Source organism: Condylostylus longicornis, unplaced genomic scaffold, assembly GCF_029603195.1.
Source record: "Condylostylus longicornis isolate FDR11 unplaced genomic scaffold, ASM2960319v2 ptg000010l, whole genome shotgun sequence".
Taxonomy (NCBI): Eukaryota; Metazoa; Arthropoda; class Insecta; order Diptera; family Dolichopodidae; genus Condylostylus; species Condylostylus longicornis.
Window position 1 is genome coordinate 15,179,197 of NW_026577979.1, and position 20,610 is coordinate 15,199,806.

Sequence of the window (20,610 nt, forward strand, 5' to 3'; positions counted from 1 at the left end):
ATCCTGCCAAATTTAAATAAGTTAAAATTAATACGTAAAAAATATAAAAATTTAAATCCCAAAAACTGAAATACCAATAAGTAACAAGAAAAGGAAACAAAAGAGGACCGGGAGCATTACGTTAATTTCTACTTCCGTTCTATTTTTATATGAAAATTAAAATTTTACATTGAAATTTTTTTCTATTTTCAACATTTCCAAATATTTTTGTAAACAATTTTAATGATAGCGTGTTGAATCTATAAATATCGTGTTTTTATTATTTTTATAAAATTTCATTGGACATAAAAAAAAACAAACAAAAATTCTCTACACAATGTTAACGGTAAGGATACCACGTGAATATCAATTGATTTTAATCCTTAAAATCCTAAGGTTAAATTGAAAATTTTTCCTTATCCGTTTTTAAATTTTCCCTCTCTTTTTAAAATTTTGTATTGTTATTTACTCAGGGGTCGTCAAACAGTTTTTTTAAAACAGTCAAAAATTTTGAATTCAATAAGATTTGCCTAATATTCAAATTTCATAAGATGCGTTCAAATCTTTCATAAGAGGCCAGTTGTGATATCGACGGATCCACAAAATCCCCCGCCCTCATGAGAATCAGCCCTAGCCTTTCAGAAACCGGCTAAGGCTTTTAGCATTTACATTCGCCAGATCCGTGGTCCGTAAAAAGAAAAATGACCCAAGGAATCTCTACCTTCTTTTTGGAAAAGCCGCACATAAAGAAAAGAGATGGGCCGCCGTTTCATTCCCCTCCTCGTTGCAGCAACTCCTGCAGAGATCGTTTGTAGGGCAACTCATTCTTCTGGCGTGTTAGTAAAAACTAAATTTCTAAGAAATTTTTTTAAACATAATTTGAAAATAAAATTAACTTAAGGTAAAATTTTATGTGCATTAAGACTGATTTGTGGAGACCAATTTTTTTTTTCAAAAATTAAAGAACTCACCTATGCTAATAAGCTTTCATTCATTAGAGATTGTAATTAAAAGTAATGACACGAGAGCCCCAACTATTTTTTATTAATTATTCAATAAAATTGCGTTTCACATTATTTTTCATTGAAACTGTAAAACAAAAATTGAATAGAACTAACTCTAGGAGTTAAAGTTCAATTGTATTTTAACCCACAAAGTTTAGTTCCCTGATGCGGTTGATAATAATACAATAGCTTGTTTAACTCAAAACATTAAGATTTTGATGACACTCTTAATAATTTTTGCTATTTGCATTCTTTTACTGCTATTAACGTTTTGCCACAATGTTGAGCTATTCCATAGGCTATTGATTTTGCTATGAACATGGTAGTGTCAATAACGCACCATCGCCTCATTTTTAACTTGATTCATGTGCTTTCCTATGAAGCACTAAAGAAGATTTCTTATGAATATAGACCAAATAAAGATTGAAACAATCTTGTCACTAACCCTGTTTTGAATCACTTACACAACATTAGAAATACTATTTTATAAATTATTTCAAAATCAATATGGCACGGCACGCGATTACCTAAATTATTGAACACCAAATAGGCAAAAATGATTTTAACTTAATTTGCAAATTTTTTAAAAAATTATACTTAAAGTTTATGAAATAAAAATAAATGCTACACAGAAAAAAAAAAGTACATAGTATTTATTAACTGCGTTAATTAAAAATTTGTACATTGGCACAATTAATTTTTCATCAATATTATTAAAATCTGTTTATTAAAAAAATTTGATTCAAAAATCTTTAACAAATAGTTCATTGAGATAATTAATCACGTTTATAAATATTTGGCCAATATTTTTAATATTATTAATTAATTTGTTCATTAATACTATTATTTTTTTCTTAAAATTTAACTTGAAACGGATTAATAATATTAATGAAAGTATACATAATTTTATAAACCGATTAATACGTTTTCCGACAAAAACAAAACTAACTACCACAAAATTGCCAAAAAAATTTTAATGATGTTTTTTTTCTCGTTGGTTTATGTAAAGCTAACGAGAGCTAAGAAAATGACCTTATCATTGCCTCAGCTACTTAATTTACTCGAAAAGCTCTGAGAGCTGAAATAAATTACGCTATTTCTTATAAAAGTAAACTAAATGTACAAAGTTAAAACCGACAACTGTTAAACCACTCGAATAAAGTTTTCATTGAGTTCATTGCGTTTTTCTTACTTTGCTTAAAAAGCTTTCAAAGGAAGTGCGGTTATCATTGGGCTAGTTTTTTACAATTTATATACATAGAATTAATGTGTCAATTCTTCATTCATGAACATGGTGTCCGAACATGTGAATGAACATGAACATATTTGACAGTTTTTATTCGAGTGTGCCGAATAATTTTTCATAATTAACTAAACGATAATTCTAGATACGTACATTCAAATGTGAATGTAAAATTTATTGCTTCAAACACAATATGAAATAAAACAAAATAAGTTATGTATATGATTCAATATTTCATTTCCCGTTCTGTATTCTCACAAAATATGGTTATGCTACGATTATCATAGCCGAAGTTATTGCGCATTTATATATCACCTAAGTCGAAATGTGTAACAAATAGTAGTTATGTGCAAAGGAAATAATTGTCTAAATATAGTTAAGAGCAGAAAACATCTTATTTATGTTTTTTGGCATCTTATTGCCAATCAAAATTAGTGAAAAAATTATTAATATATAAGAATTTACACAACTGTCTATGTCGAGTTAGACTATTATTGCAAAATTAATTTGATTGTCGTGTTAATCATTATCACTGTATTACAAATAAAGAAGTTATTTGAAAATAATTATATTATTGTTCTTTAAAAAAGTTTCGTACATTATAAGCTTATAATGTTTAAGGAAATAAATTTTAAACACAAATTCTTCTTATAAAAGTACATTATTAAAAAGTTAAAAAGAATTACTTAGGTATTCTAATCGCTATTCAAGTGTCTTGTGCATATGATATTATTATCAGAACATATATTTCCAAATTCTAACTTTGCATTCCAATCCGTACAAAATTACAATTTCAATCCGTACAAAATTCTACTCGTACTTTTAAATTGAAAACTTTCCATTAAGTAAAAGAGAAATTTTATATGAAAAATTATTTGAAATAATTTTGAAATTCCCCTTTAAAGCATTGTAAAATTTATTCCCATATTTATACAAAAAATTAATCAGAACTAAACTTGAAACCCTTATTTTGTACAATTGTAATAACAGAATTGGAAATTTTGCACTTTCATCAATTAATTCAAAAATTGGTTAAAGCTATTTCTGTTTTTTTATAATAAGTTAAAAAAATTACTTAAAAAATTTTCATGATTTCAAGTAAACACAAAAATATTAGAAATTAAGATATATGTATCTTTAAAAGTGGCGTCTCTCTGGTGATCAGGTGATGTTTTTTATATAAAAGTATAAATCAAATTCGTAGCATTAATTAAAGTTTTTATTAAAGTATGAATTATTTTAATAATATTTATAAAAGTACTTATCAATTAATAAAACATTTTATTAATATTATGAAATGTTTTATTAATTTCTAGCGGGACAAGTGAAAATATTTTTTATTTGTATTATATATGAATTGTTTATTAATTAATAACTCTTTTTATTAATATTACGAAAAAGTTTATTCATTTCTAACGGGAGTAGCAAAATTGTCTTTTTTCTTGAATAATTTGGTTTAGTTTTACTTTGTCTTTGAAAAGTAGTGTTTGTAAGTGAAGTGATCTAAGTTTTTTTGTTTCAAATAACAATATAAGAAGTTTTGAAATATAATTAATAATTATATAATTAGAAATATAATTCATTTTTAAAAAGTATAATTAAAATTTTTATTTAGTTTCGTAAAACATTTAGTTTAATAAAAAAAAATTTGAATTAACTCTGGTTAAACTCTGGAAACTTCTCTGGTAAGCACAGTTTTCTAAAAAAAAATTATGTTTGATATTATATTTCTTTTGCTAGTAAATTTTATCTCGTTTATAAATAATTTTTTTTTCGATTAAATAATAATTTGTCAGCACCTTTTATAACCATGACTTGTTTCAAATATAGAAATATATATTTTTTCTTCAACTAAAATTCTTATTCACGTTATAGATGTATGGAAGGTTATTCCTTTTAAGCTTTTCGAGGTTTAGATATAGTTTTAAACGACATATAAACAGAAATTATCAGCAAAATATCACTAAATTTGTTAATGGGATCACTCTTAAATTAAAGCATCATATGTTGACGCAATATCCAACCATTTTTCAAAAATCAGGACCACTTAAAAACTTTTGTGATTTTAAATATGAAGCAAAACATCGTTCTTTTAAAATTTACCGTCATGCAATCACCTCAAGGAAAAATATATGTGTAACATTGGCAAAAAAGTATCAAGTTAACTTAGCAAACTCTTGTTTTATTACAGCCTGAATATTATTTGAGCAATTTTTGTTATCATGAAGTTAATGCATATTCAAGCAATTACTGCAACATAATCAGCAACATCAGTACCTGCAGAAGATATGAAATGCTTTCGTAGTAATGTAACCATATGGTGGAATTAATTATAAAATTGGGTTAATTTTAGATGTTGTTGTATTAAAAAAGTCGTCGGTATTGTTATTTTGTCAAAAACTTGCTGCTATTGAGTATATGCCAAATGTTTTGGCCTATAGTATTTTACCAGAAATACTTGGAGAATGTTTAATTATATCTGTCGAAGAACTAGTTGGACCGCCTTTGAATTTAATGTAAATATGTGACGGGAAGAGTGTGCTTCGTATCAAAGAATATTATGAAAATTTGAGCAATTAAACTATTCAGTTTGTTTTCAGTTTACTCACCTTATATTTAAAAACAAAAAGTAAACACTACAAGTATGATTATATATTCGTTATATATATAACTTATATAACGAATAAAAAGATTTTCATAATCCTGCAGTATACTTAATTGATTGATTTCTTATTTTAGTATATTTCTTGATTAAAGTCAAAACTAAAATGGGCAATTTTGAGAGTGGAATAATCAAAGACTCTTAAATAAAAGTTACGGATTCCATTACTCAAACAGATATCATCTTCAGCAACTGATAGCATTGCAAAAATCGCTTATGTTCTTGTAGACGTGTCATCAAAGGATTTAACCCAGAATCAAGGACTGGAGACAAGGACAGAGACAAGAAAGAGGGAAACTGGAAGATAATATTATAGGTAATTTATATTTTGAATTTAGTTTATAAAATTTTCTCTTTTATTTTATATTAAGTAACATTATATAATAATCATATAATGTCACATATATACTTTTAGAACAAAAACTTATATCGATGTTTTAAAAGCAATTAAATTATATCACCTAGAAACCTAATGAAAGATTGTCCAATTGTAATTCAAGTTTTATCCGAACATAACTTGAAAAAATGGTGACGTTCAATAGGAGCAGAAAAAAGTACTAATTGTTTAAATGAAAGTGAGGTGAATATAATTAGATACATAAACTTTGACGGATTGATATTTTTTTATGCACATTTCATGTACAAATAGATTAATGTTACATATGCAAAGTATTATGCACAATGTGTATATTATTCTGGATTAATATATAATATTATAATTGTATATAATTGTATATAAATTATAACTAATTATATACACATATTATGTATATGAAAATATTCACATTTCTCAAAATTGTTTAATTTTAGCATTTGAATATTATCATTTCTTAGATGTGCTAACTAATAATTTTTTTTTAATTTTTTAGACAGTAAAAATGCTGCGTTATTATGGTGTCTTCATGCTTATTTAATCCCAATTAAGGGAAATGTTAACTTGAGCCAGTCAGTAAAAAAAGTAATAACAAAATATACTACAAAAGATTTTTTAAAATGCTTTTCCATTTATTGGAAAATTCGTTGGTGAAGTAGATGACCAGCTTCTCTTCTTAAAAGAAAAGTCATTGAATGTTCAACCTTTCTGGAATTGGTGAAAACGTTGTCTCTCCGAAAAGTTTTTGTATATTTCGATGACATAGAATATTATTTCAAAAATTTTGTTAGAGATTCTGGCATTACTTTTAAGATATTTTATTTATTAAACTTAGAATATTCTGGAATAATATTAAAGATAAAAATAAATTTTTGAGAAACCAAATTTTAATGTAAGAGCTAGAAGATATGTAAAAATTTAAAATGGCAAATTTAAAATTCAAAATTTTCAAATTAAATTACAATTTTTTAAATTCCAATATTATATTTTTATATATGTGTATTGTTTTGATTAAAAGGATTCGAACAAAAATAACTAGTTAGTAAATAAAATAATTTTAATTGGCAATTATATGTATATTTACATAATCTGCACTTTTAAATTTTTAAATAATTTCATTATTTAAAAATTTATACATTATGTGTATACATTTATGTATTAGATTTAATATGTATAATATATGTAATGTATATATATAATGTAAAAAACATATATATATTTATATATATATTATATATATATATATATATATATATATATATATATATATATATATATATATATATATATATAGAATATTACGTAATATTCGTATTTGGAAGTATGTTATTATATGATGGCCAATATCAACATTAATTTATTAATACATGTACATTGAAATAATAATATGTAAAACTTTAACTAAACAAATAAATATTTAAAATTAAAAAAAATCAGGTTTCTTAATTTTAAATTCTATTTAAGCACCCGGTATTCTGAATGTACTAATTTATTAGGGCAATGAAAACTTTTAATTAATACTATGAAAGTACTTATTAAATAAAGAGCAATATTTATTGGTACAATTAATATAATTCATAGTATTTATAAATGTGGCAACAAAATAATAAAATAACTTATAATATTAACTAAATTATTAATAAATGGAATGAAAGTTATTTATTACTTTTCGAAACTATTCATTAGGACAATTAAAATCGTTAATTATATTTATAAACTCGTTTATTAATTTCCAAAATGCCGATTTTATTTTTATGATTTTTTTCATTGGGCCAACGAATTATTAATTACTTAATGAACGCAGTTTATTAAGGTATAAACTGCATTAATTGTCGGAATTAACGCGTTCATCGGCTGAAAAATAATGTATATTTCATTAAATTTACCACCATTTTAATTAATATTATTAACTTTTTTTTTCTTTGTAATTTTAAATGAAATTTAATGTGTTTGTGTTTTTCTGCTCCTTATATTTTTCTAAAGACTCTTTAAAAAAATATTCATAAAAATAAAAATCAAACTTAACTAAAAATAGAAGAAAGATTGATGCTATTTACGATATTTTAATATTAAAAATATAAAATCATAAAAATAAAAAATTTTCATTGAATAAACACGCTGTTTGTTTTATACAACAACATAATACAAGGGAACTGATGTGATCCTTATTTAAAATACGAAAATATATTAAAATATCCTTATGCGTGGCACATATTTTTTTTTTCAGTGAATTGCGTTGAATACTCTGGGAAAAATACGACGGATATTGGATGTGATAAAATTATAATTTTTAAATATATTTTTAGCATAAATTAATTACGTATGAAACGCTAATGTAAATGTCAATGTGTAGTTAAATTGAATTAAAGTGTTTTGTATTTCAATAGAAAACCAATAATTTAAAAATTGTTTTGCGAAATTGAAAATAGTGGAAAATATCTACTTTACAATGAAGCAAATCTATGGTTTGTAAAAAAGCACTTTTCACCTGAACAATTGAAAAAGCTCCTTTTAATTCTGCGGTTTACGATAAATAAGTTTTATCCGTATACCAAAATATATCAAGTTATTGCATACATTCAGGGTGAGCAATAAGAACTGGCGTTTAATTGGACGCTTAAATTAATGAGTTAAGACAAATAATTATACTTGTTGATGATATGGCCCTTCGCTTTTATAGAAATATGGAAAAGATTACGGTTTCGGAAATATAAGACATCAAAAAATAAAATTTTACAAATTTTGAGAGTTGATAACTTAAAAGGAGGTGGAGGTGGAAAGAACTTTCTTCTAACGATATTGTTTATTAATGTCGCGATTCTACTAATAAATTTGAAACTGCTTCAAGTGGCCACCTTAAAGAAAAACGAAATTTTAAAAAAAAAGGCAAACTTTTTCTAAGCAACGGTTAATTATAACGTCATTTTATCTTTTTAATGTTCGATTTTGCTGTTACCATTCTGCGTTTGCGGAATTAAAAAGATGTGGTTTCGTTACAACAAATAGCCAAAAAATGGCAATTTTAGGATTTGAGAGAAGGACCTAAGCAAATCTATTTTATCTAGTCTATAAAACAACTTTTGTTTGAATATGAAACATCTATTCGCGATAAATATTAAATATTAAGAAATTATATATACTCCCAAAAGCACTTATACCTCTTAATCAGCGAATAAGTGAAAAGGAATGTAATAAATTTAAAATACCCAGTATAGTCATAAATTCTTTCTATATTTATAGGTTTAAGTTTAATAATGACTTTTATATTGTACATTTGTATAGTTCATGTGCATTTTCAAAAATAAAAAAAAAGTGAGATTAAGAAAGATGACTTTTAAAATCCAAACTTGTTCCTATAAGCAATATGCTTCAATAAAGAATTATAATCAATGGAACAAGTGCATTTAATCAATCCCACACTCATATGATTTCTTAAGAATTTAATTGAAATTATTTTAATTTCTTCAATTTTATTCTGAATGTTAATTTTTCGCCTAATCATGGAATTTAATGGAATTATATCCTATAATTCTAAAATAAAACAGAAAAATTATTCAAAAACATGGGCAAAAATTTCCATTCTAAATATTTTTCAGCAATATTCGGCAGAATATTTAAAATAAAAATTTTAACTCACTGAATGAAAATGAAATGTTCACAATCTTCCGAAGGAGCTTGCAAAACATATAAGAAAATTCGAAAAAATACTGTGCTGCGTTTTGATTCAATTAGATTTCATCAAAGCCTCGGTAAGCTATATTTTTTATGAAGTTTTAATCGCTTTCATATTACAAGTTTACGCGCAGTTATTTTGGAATAATTACTTCTTTATTACTCCTCTCTTACAAAAAGAAATGACAAAATCTATGATTTTGAAAACAAAACACAGGTGACCTGCACCTTCCAAAAATTTTCTAAGGAAATTCAAAGGTCAGACTAGCATAACACAGGTTTTTAGAACAGAAATTCAAAAGTACAAATTTAAATCCGGATTCATTTCATTATTTTAGTCGCAATATTGCTAACGCTCTGATATTTTACAAGGATTTTTCCATATTTAAAAAACAAGATATTAAAGAATGAAACTTCAATCATATAAAAGCAGAGAACAAGATTTCTTAAATGAATTTTATTCTGTTACTAACATGTTATGTCAATGATTCTAATAATACTGCGAGAATCATTGTGTATTATTTGCATAGATTTATTTTATTTAATGCAAGAGAATTTCGCATATAGTTTTTGTTTAATGCAATAAAAAAACTATAACGGAGTAAGAAAGCAATGCAATTTACGATTTATTCTTAGAAATGTTGGAATAACAAATTTATTGGTTTAAACACATTTATTTCTACTTCTCAATCTACTGGGGATTTGAATTGTCATAGAGTTAAATAGGAATAAGAAAATTAAAACTTGCAAATTATTTGAGTTAGTAAATTGTAGAGAAAGTAGAGTTGAGTATATAGTAGAGAAATTTCATGCCGAAAGCTTAACATTTCACTATGACTTAAGTTTTCTTTTTATGGAATTTGATTTCTTTTAGGTTACAAACTGTCACACTATTCCAATCTGATAACAGAAAATAATAAAATACAACAAATTTTTTAAGGCAATTTAATTAAACTACGATTACTTGTTGCTAAAATTTAATTATACTTTTAATTATAATAGTAATTAAATTGGATGTGATACGGATCTTAAAGCAATCTTCACTCCAGGGATCATTTTGTTCTTATAAAGGTAAGAATTGACTACATATGTGTTTTCTTTGTGATGCAAATATTGAAAATGAATACTGTTTTATAATACGTTGTCCTGGATTTCTTCAATTTTTAAATGAAGAATTTAACTTGTTTTATACTACAGAATTAAATGTTTGATATCTACTAATAAATCTATCACCTACTAATAAACCTATGTAATTATAAAGATTTCTTATTAATTTTCTTATTTAATAATCCAATCGGAAAATAAATGAAATGTTCTCTTATTTACAATAAGACTATCGCTTTCAGTTGTTGATTACATACGTCCTTTCCTATCGCTTTAATATTCAAATCGTCTTGAGGATGGTACCTAAATTTTAACTTTACTTTAAAATGTCAAAGATTTCTATTTTCTTACCCGTGTCTATTATTAGCGAACAGTTCATTTTAATAAAACAAAGATCAAGGCCCTTTGAGCTTTTAGATATATAAAACGATTTTTTGCAAATTTCAATAAGTAAAAATTTCCTATTCAATAATTTAGAAGAAAAAAAATGTGTCTTTTGAGAAAATTTTTAACAAAATGTTTTATTCATAATTAATTTATTTTATAGGTATGGGAAAGGTAACAAAAATTTATTCCATAAGAAAACGACAACTTTAAAAATATTTTTGTTTCAATTTCCTTTCTTATTACAGAGCAGTGGTGAAAAATTTTTGATTTGCGAATCAAATATTGCTACAAGAAATATTGAGAGTGCTTATACAGCTTTAATTTTTATAAAATATTGGACGAAAGTAAGAAAAGAACGGAAAATATCACGAAATCTACAAGAATAAGAAGAGTTACACAAGTTGACTAGGTGATATTCATGTAAATGAATGGCACGACACTAGGAATTACATGATAATTACCATACCGATTAATATTGCTTTTCTTTAGGTATATTAAGTAATTATTATTAATATAGTTCGTGTTTAAAACAAGAATTTCTGTATCTTGCTCTGCTCTGAGTACTTTGAGTTGTCGAAGATAATTTTAGGAGCAATATCAACGTAATGTCCTGAATAATTTCTAGGAGACGGTAATAATATTAAACGTTATCTATTTAGCTAACTTAAAGGCTTGGAAAAGATTAAGCAATTAGTTTTCGAGTAATCGCTAGATTGGCGTGAACTAACGAACGAGATTCATTGAAACGACTAACAATCGCGCGCCAGACCGTGCAAAAAAGGTTTACCATCAATATAATATAAAATAACAATGTCTTTAAGAAATATTTTAACTTTTTTTTTTTGCATTTTTTTCAGTTTAGTATATAGGTATATGTAGTATAAAGGTGTATTGTATAGAGAAGAATGAAAAGGAAATTAGTAAAAGAAATTCCTGTATATTGTGGTTTCTTTTCAATCGTTAGGATGCTCATTCTTTAAAATATGGCAGAGAAAAGGAAAATGATAAAACATATTTCAAATGTATTTCATAAAAACTTTTAGAGAACTGTACAAAATGACTAAGTTAAGACCAACATGCTTTAGAAAAAAGTAAATTTCTATAGTTATGCGTAAATATAACGGAAACGGCTTGAAATCAGATTGCGATTGATGAAAATAAAGCCCCTAAATCCTCCTTGAATTTTATTGCAACCAAAATTATAGACACTAAAAATTTTTGTTTCAATTTCATTTATTTATTTCAATTTTAATTAAAGGCAATTAATTGATGAACAAATTTTAATGCTAAACATCTTCTTAGAACTCTTCAAGAAGTCAAAAGGAAGTGATACTCATGATAAACACAAAAGAGTGTTACAAGGAAAATTTTCCTCAAAATTTGGAATTAACTAATAGTTATAGCAAATTATAAATTCTTTTATGATGTGATCATATGAGATGAAGCAAGAATTTCTTTAACTATGAATAAATGCTGCTTTTAGCTTGGGTACACTTTGTACATTACAAAATGTTAACATACATAGGATCTTATATATCTGTATATATTTTAATGTGCGTGAATATTATGAAATTCATATCATTGAAGGGTGGGACGAGAAATGATAAAGTATATTGATTGATTCAATTAATTTAATGTTAAAATTTTTAAGAACTATGCTTTATGAATGGTGTAACATTTTTATCACACCATTTGTAATGTATTAATTTCGTGAATAACAATGCCGAAAATCAAATTGATCTAATTATGTTACTAAATCAATCCCCATTTATTATAATTGACGGTCGAAATAGCGATTAGGATAAACGCTAATATTCCGAACGAAATATTCAATACTACATCAACGTTTAATACACAAACGCTATGCAACATGCATGTGAGGCTGCGCAACTCAAAGTAGTTTTTTAAATTTTCAAATTACGAATATCCGATGATTGTCTATGTCAACTCTATCTATTCATATTTTATTTTAAAAATTTTACTTAGTAATTGTAAGACGAAACCAACCTTTCAAAGCATGAATAAAAATCGAAGATGACAAGACAAATTTTAAAGGTTTTTAGAAATGAAAAATAAAAAAAAAAATAGAAAACAGTAAAAGTAAAAGAAGCTGCTTTGTATGTCAAAGGGAAAACAAAGCAAAGTTAATGTGGAAAAATTTAAAGCGAAAATCTTTAAGAATTTTTTAAAAAAATTTACATAACAAACACGTATACACGGTTGAAGTTTTTATAAAATATGGAAATACAATTAAAGAACAAAGTTGAGGATTTTCTATAGCAACCGACACACCAAGGTTATATGTCAATAGGGCAATGATGACTAGCAATTGAGCAATCGTGTTGCAATCAAATAGCCGTGATTTAATTTGGATAAAAGCATACAATATTTTGTGACATGGTATGTAAGAATTTTTATGTTTTAATAGCTTTCTGTCACTTTTCCCTAAATGAAAATCACCACTTAATTAGTTATACAATACCATCATAAAACAAAGAAAGGTTGTACATGGCAATTTAAAATTTTGTGCCTTTTTTTAACTGAATATCTCAGTTCTCCGTATAGTTATCAATATTTTTATCTAACATTCGAGACTCATAGGAATTCTATCAAATTCACACATTTCAATACTTTTAATTAAGTTTCTCTTATTTCAAATTCATTTATCAATTGCAAGAATTTTTCATGTGGAAATTATTAGGTTTTTATCAATTATTTTTTTGAATTATTGAGCAAAAAGTAAAAAAATTTTAATTTAAAAATTTTCACTTGCTTGAATCCATTTATAAAAATATCATTAAAAAATATCTAAAAAGAAATCAAAAAGCCGCGGAATGTTTATGCCTTCACGAGATATGTTCGAAAACACTTTCTATTCTTAATTCTTACATTCCTTTTCCGAGAAAAAGCTGTTTAGAGTAACTCCTGTATAGCTCCTGCAGTATTGTGGATTTAGAATTTAAAAACATTCCAATTCTATAATCCATTAAAACTTCATGATATCGCTCCATCAACTCACTATTATAGCACATTTCGTGAAGGCATGAAGCGTATTACAGAATATTTTTTAATACTTGTGCTTTAAATTTCTTTCTTAATTGGAACTTTTCCAAAAAAAATTTTGAAAAAAGGTGCTTATTTGTTTTACTCTGTCCGTCAGTCTGTCCGTGAGTCTGTTTCACTACTTCGACACCCTTCAAGATAGAAAGCTGAAATTTTATATGTACATAGATCTTTACTAGAAACTTACTCCCGCAGAAGAAAATTGCCCCTTTCTACAAGTTATATCCACCCAAAATGCGAATTTTTAACTACTTATTGCAATGAAACTATAAGCATTTTCCAAATTTTACAAACACAGAAAATCAGTGAATATATTTCAGACATACTGTACTTGGTCTTTAAAAAAACAAAATAGCCATTGAAATTTACCGCTATCTAAAATCCATTTTTTCGAAATTTTTGATATCAGTTTTCTTCTAAGCCTTAGATTGTATGAGCCTAGGTTTTAGACACTAATAGTAAGTTTTAGACACTAATGAATAGTTCATTTCATTAGAAGAAAATTTATTTCCATCCTCAACCTCTTATATTTCCGAAACCCGAAACTTTTTCAAATTTCTATAAACGCAGAAAGGTAACGGTAAATTCCATGACATTAAAAAATATAATTATTTTTCTTAATTCACACAATTAACCCTTAAAATCGAGCATTATGTTAAAACGCCCTCTTTAAATTTTTTTTTTGCTGTATTACAAAAATTAAATACATTGATCATCCCAAATATATGCAATTTTTGAAATATATTCGTATATGAATGAAAGTAATATTACGCTATATTGTTTTTAAAAGCATTATTTTCACTAGTTGAAGGGAAAAATGCTACATTACAAATCGTTGGTTTGACCAAACTTTATTTTAAATAAGTACTTAAAAAATATCGAAAAATTATAGCAAAAATTCGACAAGCAATTTTTAATCAATTAATTATTAAATAAATTAATAAAAGTTAAGGATCCTTAAAAGCTTTTTAATGCAAAAAAATTTTTTCTAATAATTTGATTACAATTTTGGTTAAACACAAAATTTCTTATTTAATTACTACATACTTAACTAACGTAATTAACAAACACAATAAGTAGACTATAAATTATGCAGGAATGGCACTACACAATTACAAGTATATAGGGTCCGGAAGTGAGGTTCGAAGTTCGAGAACTTGTTTATGGAAGAATTCCTGGAGTCTTTTAGGAAACCAAATATTCGTGTATCAGTGCGTACATACTGCGCATGTGTATCAGTTTTGATAAGAGTATTTTCTTCATGTACCCAAGTTATTTTGGTTATTAAGATTGCATACATAAAGGATGAAAATGTATTTAACAGCTTCAAGTTCCGAGATCAAAACTTTTTAAATAGAATATGTATATCAAGAAGCTAGAAATATTTAGTTTGGCTGGTTATTATTTTACTCCTCTCATTCGGAATTCATTGTAATAAAATTAATATAAAAGAGAATTAAAATGCCTTCCTACATTTCTCTAAAAAAAACCCATTTTCCAACTACAGAATAAAACTAAATTAATAAGAGTGGTAAGAGAGTTGGTTACCTTTAAAGTTTCGTATTTAGAAAATTTACCTGTTACTTAAAATATTTTAAAAATTTTAACATTTCATAATAAAAACAAATTTTTATCTTACCTGTAACATTTATTTATCCTTTATCAAATTTAATTTAGTGAAATTTTTAATAGGAATTAAAAAGTTTTTAAATAGGATGCTCAGCATTTTAGAATTTTTTATTGCATAAGAGATTTGTATTTAGAAACCATAACAAAAATGTCATTTATTCTTTTACTGGAAACTGTTCTAAATATCATGGGAATTAAATGAATTTTTTTTTGTAATCTAAATAGTTCATGAAAGTTTTTCTCTTTCTTCCTCTTCTGAAATAACATTTATGAATTTCAATGAAAATTTTTGACATTAAATGGTACTGATGTTACACAATGCCTTAGAAGCGTAATGGATTTTAAGTGTTTCTTTTTTTCTAATTTCTCTACATGTATATCTAGTTATATGTCATATTTTACTCCACTTCTTTAATTTTTAAGGTGAGGATTTTTAAAATGGGTAGATTTTTTATGAAATATAAGTATAAACGTTTTTATAATTGAATGTGATATTTGTAATGAAGATAATCAAGGATTCTATCTTAAATTCTATCTGTTTTTCCTTTATAATAAATTTTGTAGAAAAAAAATAAGATATAGGAGATTGACACATTAAATTTATGTTTGGAAAATCAATTACAAAATTTGGGTTACATGAAAATCACTATAGGCGGGTAAATTACATAAGAAAATACCTTTAAGCAATACACAAAAAGAAATTCCAGAATGGTGAAAAGATAAAAAAGTGACAAGGATAATATTAAATAAAAAAACGAGAAAATATTAAGAAGGATTCAGGATAATGTTAGGTTTTTCCTTTTATCGTTTTAGCATTATATACAATGAAATCAAGCTTTACATGCTCATTATTAAAGCGACATGCCTTTCCATTTTATATAGAATACTGTAACAACAAGACGGTTAACAACGGAAATCGTCCGACGTTGCCGCTTACCACTTTGGTTATATTTGTACAATTATCCTTAACTATAGTTATAATTTAATATAAATCTAGGTGGTTTCCATACTGTCAGACGAAGCTTATACATATATATAAAATTTCAAGTTAATCAGTTGAACTACTTTCTTCAATATGATGAAAAATGTTGATTCGACCTAAGAATTTTGAAAGTTTTAAGAGCTTTGAAACATAAACAAATAATATGGAATAAATGTTATTTAGTTTTCAAAACAAAATCTCAAGAGCTCTCAATACCCTAGTCGCACTCTTATATATCAAAATTTAAATTATATAAAGAACAATAATATAGGTAGAATATTAAATCCCCACTTTATTGCTGGATGAGTTTTTAATGTTAATGTTGTCTATTTTGATAAAATGGAAATTCGATTAAGCGTAAAATTAAGAATTTTTAACAAAATCAATTTAAAAATTAAATCTTTTGGTCACTTTAAGTTTATATTGTAGTTTAAATGATTTATTAAAAGGTTTCTTGAAATTCGGTATTGGTAAATGCGATTACATAAAAATATTCTTAAAAATTTCAATACAATTTAAGCCTTTATATGTGTAAGATAATTGGTTTTATAAATGCTTGTAATGTCCAAAAGCCGAAAAGAAAGACTATTTTTTCGGTAAAAATCTCTTTCAAATTATTGGGTACATAGGTTATTATTGTCCATTTCTGAATGTAAGCTTAAGTGTAGGCACTGAATGTTTAATTCTTTACTTAGACATTTTATTTACTATTGAATAACTCCCACTTATCTTACTCTAATAAATTAATTTATTTTACTTATAATTAAAAATTAGAAGGTTACAAAAATATTTAATTAAAATAATTATAATTTTTTTATAAGGCTCTTTTCTTTCGTTTTTAAATTTCATCCCAAATGCATGCACTTTTTAACTCAATAACGAAATTTCGTACTTTTATTGCCATTACAATTAATTTTACTTTCAAAACAAGAGCAACTTTGAAGTTTTATCAAAGATGATGAAATGGAAAATTCCTATGAATGGTGTTGTACATATTTAAAAATCAAAAGAATTTTTAATAATAAATACTTATAGGTGGAAAATTTTATACTTAGCTACTCATTCATTTTCAAATTTTCTTCAAAACAATTTTTTACACCTTTGGCAGTATTATTGCAGAAGAAAATGCGTAAATTTCAATACGCAACACATAACGAACGAATAAACCAGTTTTTAATGAAAATTAATTAACCTTAAACGATTGTACGTGGGCTTTTTTTTGTGAAATAAAATTTTGCATTGATTTTATTAATTTATGTCGATAAAAATATATTGCTAAATCAGAAAAATTAAAATTATTAGAAAATATTATCGAAATAATGGCGTAAAAAATTCGTTTTCGTTTAAGAATAAAAAGTAAAGTTTTTTAAATTTTTAAAGCTACAAAAAACGAATTATCAGTATTTAAGGCAAAAGTTTGTATGTGCGTTACGAAAACTAAATTTACCATCCGGTTAGTTTTATTTGGTACACACTTGAAGACATAATTGAATTTGCCCGACTATTCCTAAGATAAGGTCCAGTGAGATAATTTTTATGATGGAAATTTTTATATGATTACAATCTATATTTTTTTTTAAAGGCAATCACGAAATGTCAAAGAAATATGTTCCAATGTTACCTTCTCTGTATCATTAATTTGTGGATTTTTAAATTTATTTCGTATACAATGTTTGATAAGAAGCGAAAAGTGTTGCCTTGATTCCCTCTAATTGGAGTTTAGACAGCGCTTAACTTTTAAGCGTTCCAATTATTTGATTTGTTGCTTGTTCGATAAATTTTATTAACAAGAAAATTATGATTGTATGGTTTTTGCATTTTAATTTGAGAAAAAGTAGTGATTGACAATTCTTAGTTTTCTGGATTTATACAATTTTACATAATATACATAATAATATGTATATATTTGTATAAACAAACGTTCATACCCAAAAATATAATTAATATTTCAAACCTTATTTATAACAAACTACAAATAAATTTAAATATTCAAACTTACTGTTTTGGTGCTGAATGATTTGGTATTGCAAAATATTCTTCTTCAAAATATTCTTTACTATCAGACTCTTTCTGTTCATCATTATAATCATCATCATCATCATCATCATCAATTATTGATGTTTTAATTGTATAATTTTTTAATATTAATTCATCATCATCCAATGTATCAGAATATTCAACATCTTTTTGTGTTTTTTGTAATACAATTTGATCTTCATAATTACGTGATATTTGACTTGAACTTGGTGATTGTGCTAATGAACCATTCATTTTATATAATGATGGATTTAATGTATTTGTATCATTACCATTTGTTGATGCACCAGAGCTACAACGTGATGTAGCACATTCATCTTCAGGAAACATTTTTAATTTAAATTATTAATTATATTGTAATAAAATTAAGACACAGTCAGGTACTTGCAAAATGTCCTTAATTAAAATTTTTTTCTTATTTTTTTGATTTAATTTTCTTTCTTATATTCTCACTTTTTTTACACTGAATTTATTCTTATGTTTGTTTGAAATTCACTTAAATTATTCAAAAAATTTGTACAATAATATTTTACGAGTTTTTATTTACACATGGAATTTAGTTTTATTGTTAGTTTCTTAAATACTAAAAGAAAAATATTAAAAAATTCTTTAATGATTTTTTCATTTTGAAATTAAAATTTGAAATATGAATGAGGTAAAACACTTTGTTTCTTTTTTTAATTTTTTAAGCATTACAAACACACTTTTATATTCCTTTATTAATTTGTACATATGTACATATATTTACACCAAATTTTGTACAATGTTAAGTTTTTATCTGTATTATTAGCTAAGTTAAAGTCTCTGAATTTTTAATTCAATAGGGGAATAATGAAACACAACAATCCATAATTATTTATACCTACAACATCATACATATTTGTATACCTATTTTGAATAATGGTGTGCGAAATCGGCTGCAATATTTTGCTATTCCAACTTCGGTCTGTAACTAATTTTTTCTTAAATTTTAAACTGGATTATGATTCCGGTTTTAGTGAGAAAAATAATTTTAAATTTCGTCTCAAATTTATTTATGCTTTATAAAAAGCGCTTTAGTATCTACGCTATCGCTAAAAATTAAAATATATTATCAAAGATACAAACCAATATATTGGTACAAATGATAATTTTTTTGGAAACCGAGATTTAAATTTTGTGTTTTGAAGTCATGAGGATACAAATCTTACAACAAGGCTCATTAAGTAGAACATTCATTTTAATACGAATTATCGGAATTGTTGCCAATACTTAACACTCAAAAACTCTGTCTTATATTAAAATTTTTAAACTTTTCATTTATTAATCAAGTAAAATGTAATCGCGCCAAGGGCTGCTTTTTTCAGTAATTTCAATAGTAGTTGTGCAACTGAAGTTGATATTGAATGTTGAACTAAAGAGCAACCCCAAGTTTACGGCTAGATGCTTTTTAAAATACAAAATCATTAAAACAAAATTTCTAATATTACATTGATCTCTAACAATTTTCAATTTAAAATCACCTATGTATATATACAAAAACGATCCAAAATATTTTGAAATAAAAGATTTTATATTGAAGATTTAAGATTTTCCAATAGTCTAAAATGTAATTTGATTTTTACATAACTTTTGAATATTTTCACACATCTTTAAAAATGCAAACAAAACACTTCGAATGCGACTATTCGATTTACCTTATGTTAAATATACAGAAAAATAAAATACAAAAATTGCAAAAAAAATACAAGGTGTAACGAAATAGGTATGAATATTATTATGGTGAAGACACGTAAGTAAAGGGTTACAGCACTTTAATTTTAATATAAAAATTCAATCTAAAAATATTGCAGTAAAAAAAAAAATCTGATGTGGTCAGCACATAACCGACAGCATTGTGTATTGTCTAGTTAAATGAAAGTGTTACAGAATATTATAAAAATGTCTGTTAAATACTTCTTTCCAATTTTTAGGACATTAGTAAGCTTATAGTTAACATACCCAGAAAAATGTAAATTTGGCTCTTAGTAGGGTTTCGCTTTGTGCTACCCGAATTCCCTGAAATGCCCGCCAGTTAGTTTCGGTAACAACCAGATCTCAAATATCAAAATTCAAGAAATTCCATCAATTCGTTCCGTAGATATGGTGAAAAATGTAAAGTCGGCCCGCAGATCAGTTTTTGAGCCCTGATCCTTCCAAAAAATTTACACGTTCATTGTTTTAATACGAGGAATTCAAATATTAAATTTCAATGAAATCGGTTGATTATTTCTCTTTATATATACAAAAATGTATATTTGGCCCGTAGTAAACGTCTAGTTGCCGATGCCTGATTTCTTCCAAAACATAGGAATTTTCGCGGACGGTCGAGCTGAGCTTATATATAAAATTTCAAGTAAATCGGTTGAATACTTTCTTCAAAATGTTCAAAAATGTAAAACAGTCCCGCTAAAAAGTGCAGTTCCCGAGGCCTGATATACACCAAAAGTTGATAAA

The 20,610-nt window shown here is 25.5% G+C and overlaps 1 protein-coding gene across 12 annotated transcripts in view; it reads right to left on the bottom strand.

The window, feature by feature from the left end:
- The window catches only part of LOC129618696 (cytosolic purine 5'-nucleotidase), a 120,877-nt gene that overhangs the window by 14,404 nt on the left and 85,863 nt on the right, over positions 1–20,610 (bottom strand). For 2 of the 12 annotated variants that reach the window (XM_055533610.1, XM_055533611.1), the window contains exon 2: positions 18,098–18,718. The exons of the other annotated variants lie outside the window; for them this stretch is intronic. In XM_055533610.1, the coding sequence (XP_055389585.1) occupies positions 18,098–18,465 (368 nt within the window). In that variant the 5' untranslated portion in view covers positions 18,466–18,718. The remainder of the gene's footprint in view (positions 1–18,097; positions 18,719–20,610) is intronic. 12 annotated transcript variants of the gene reach the window in all.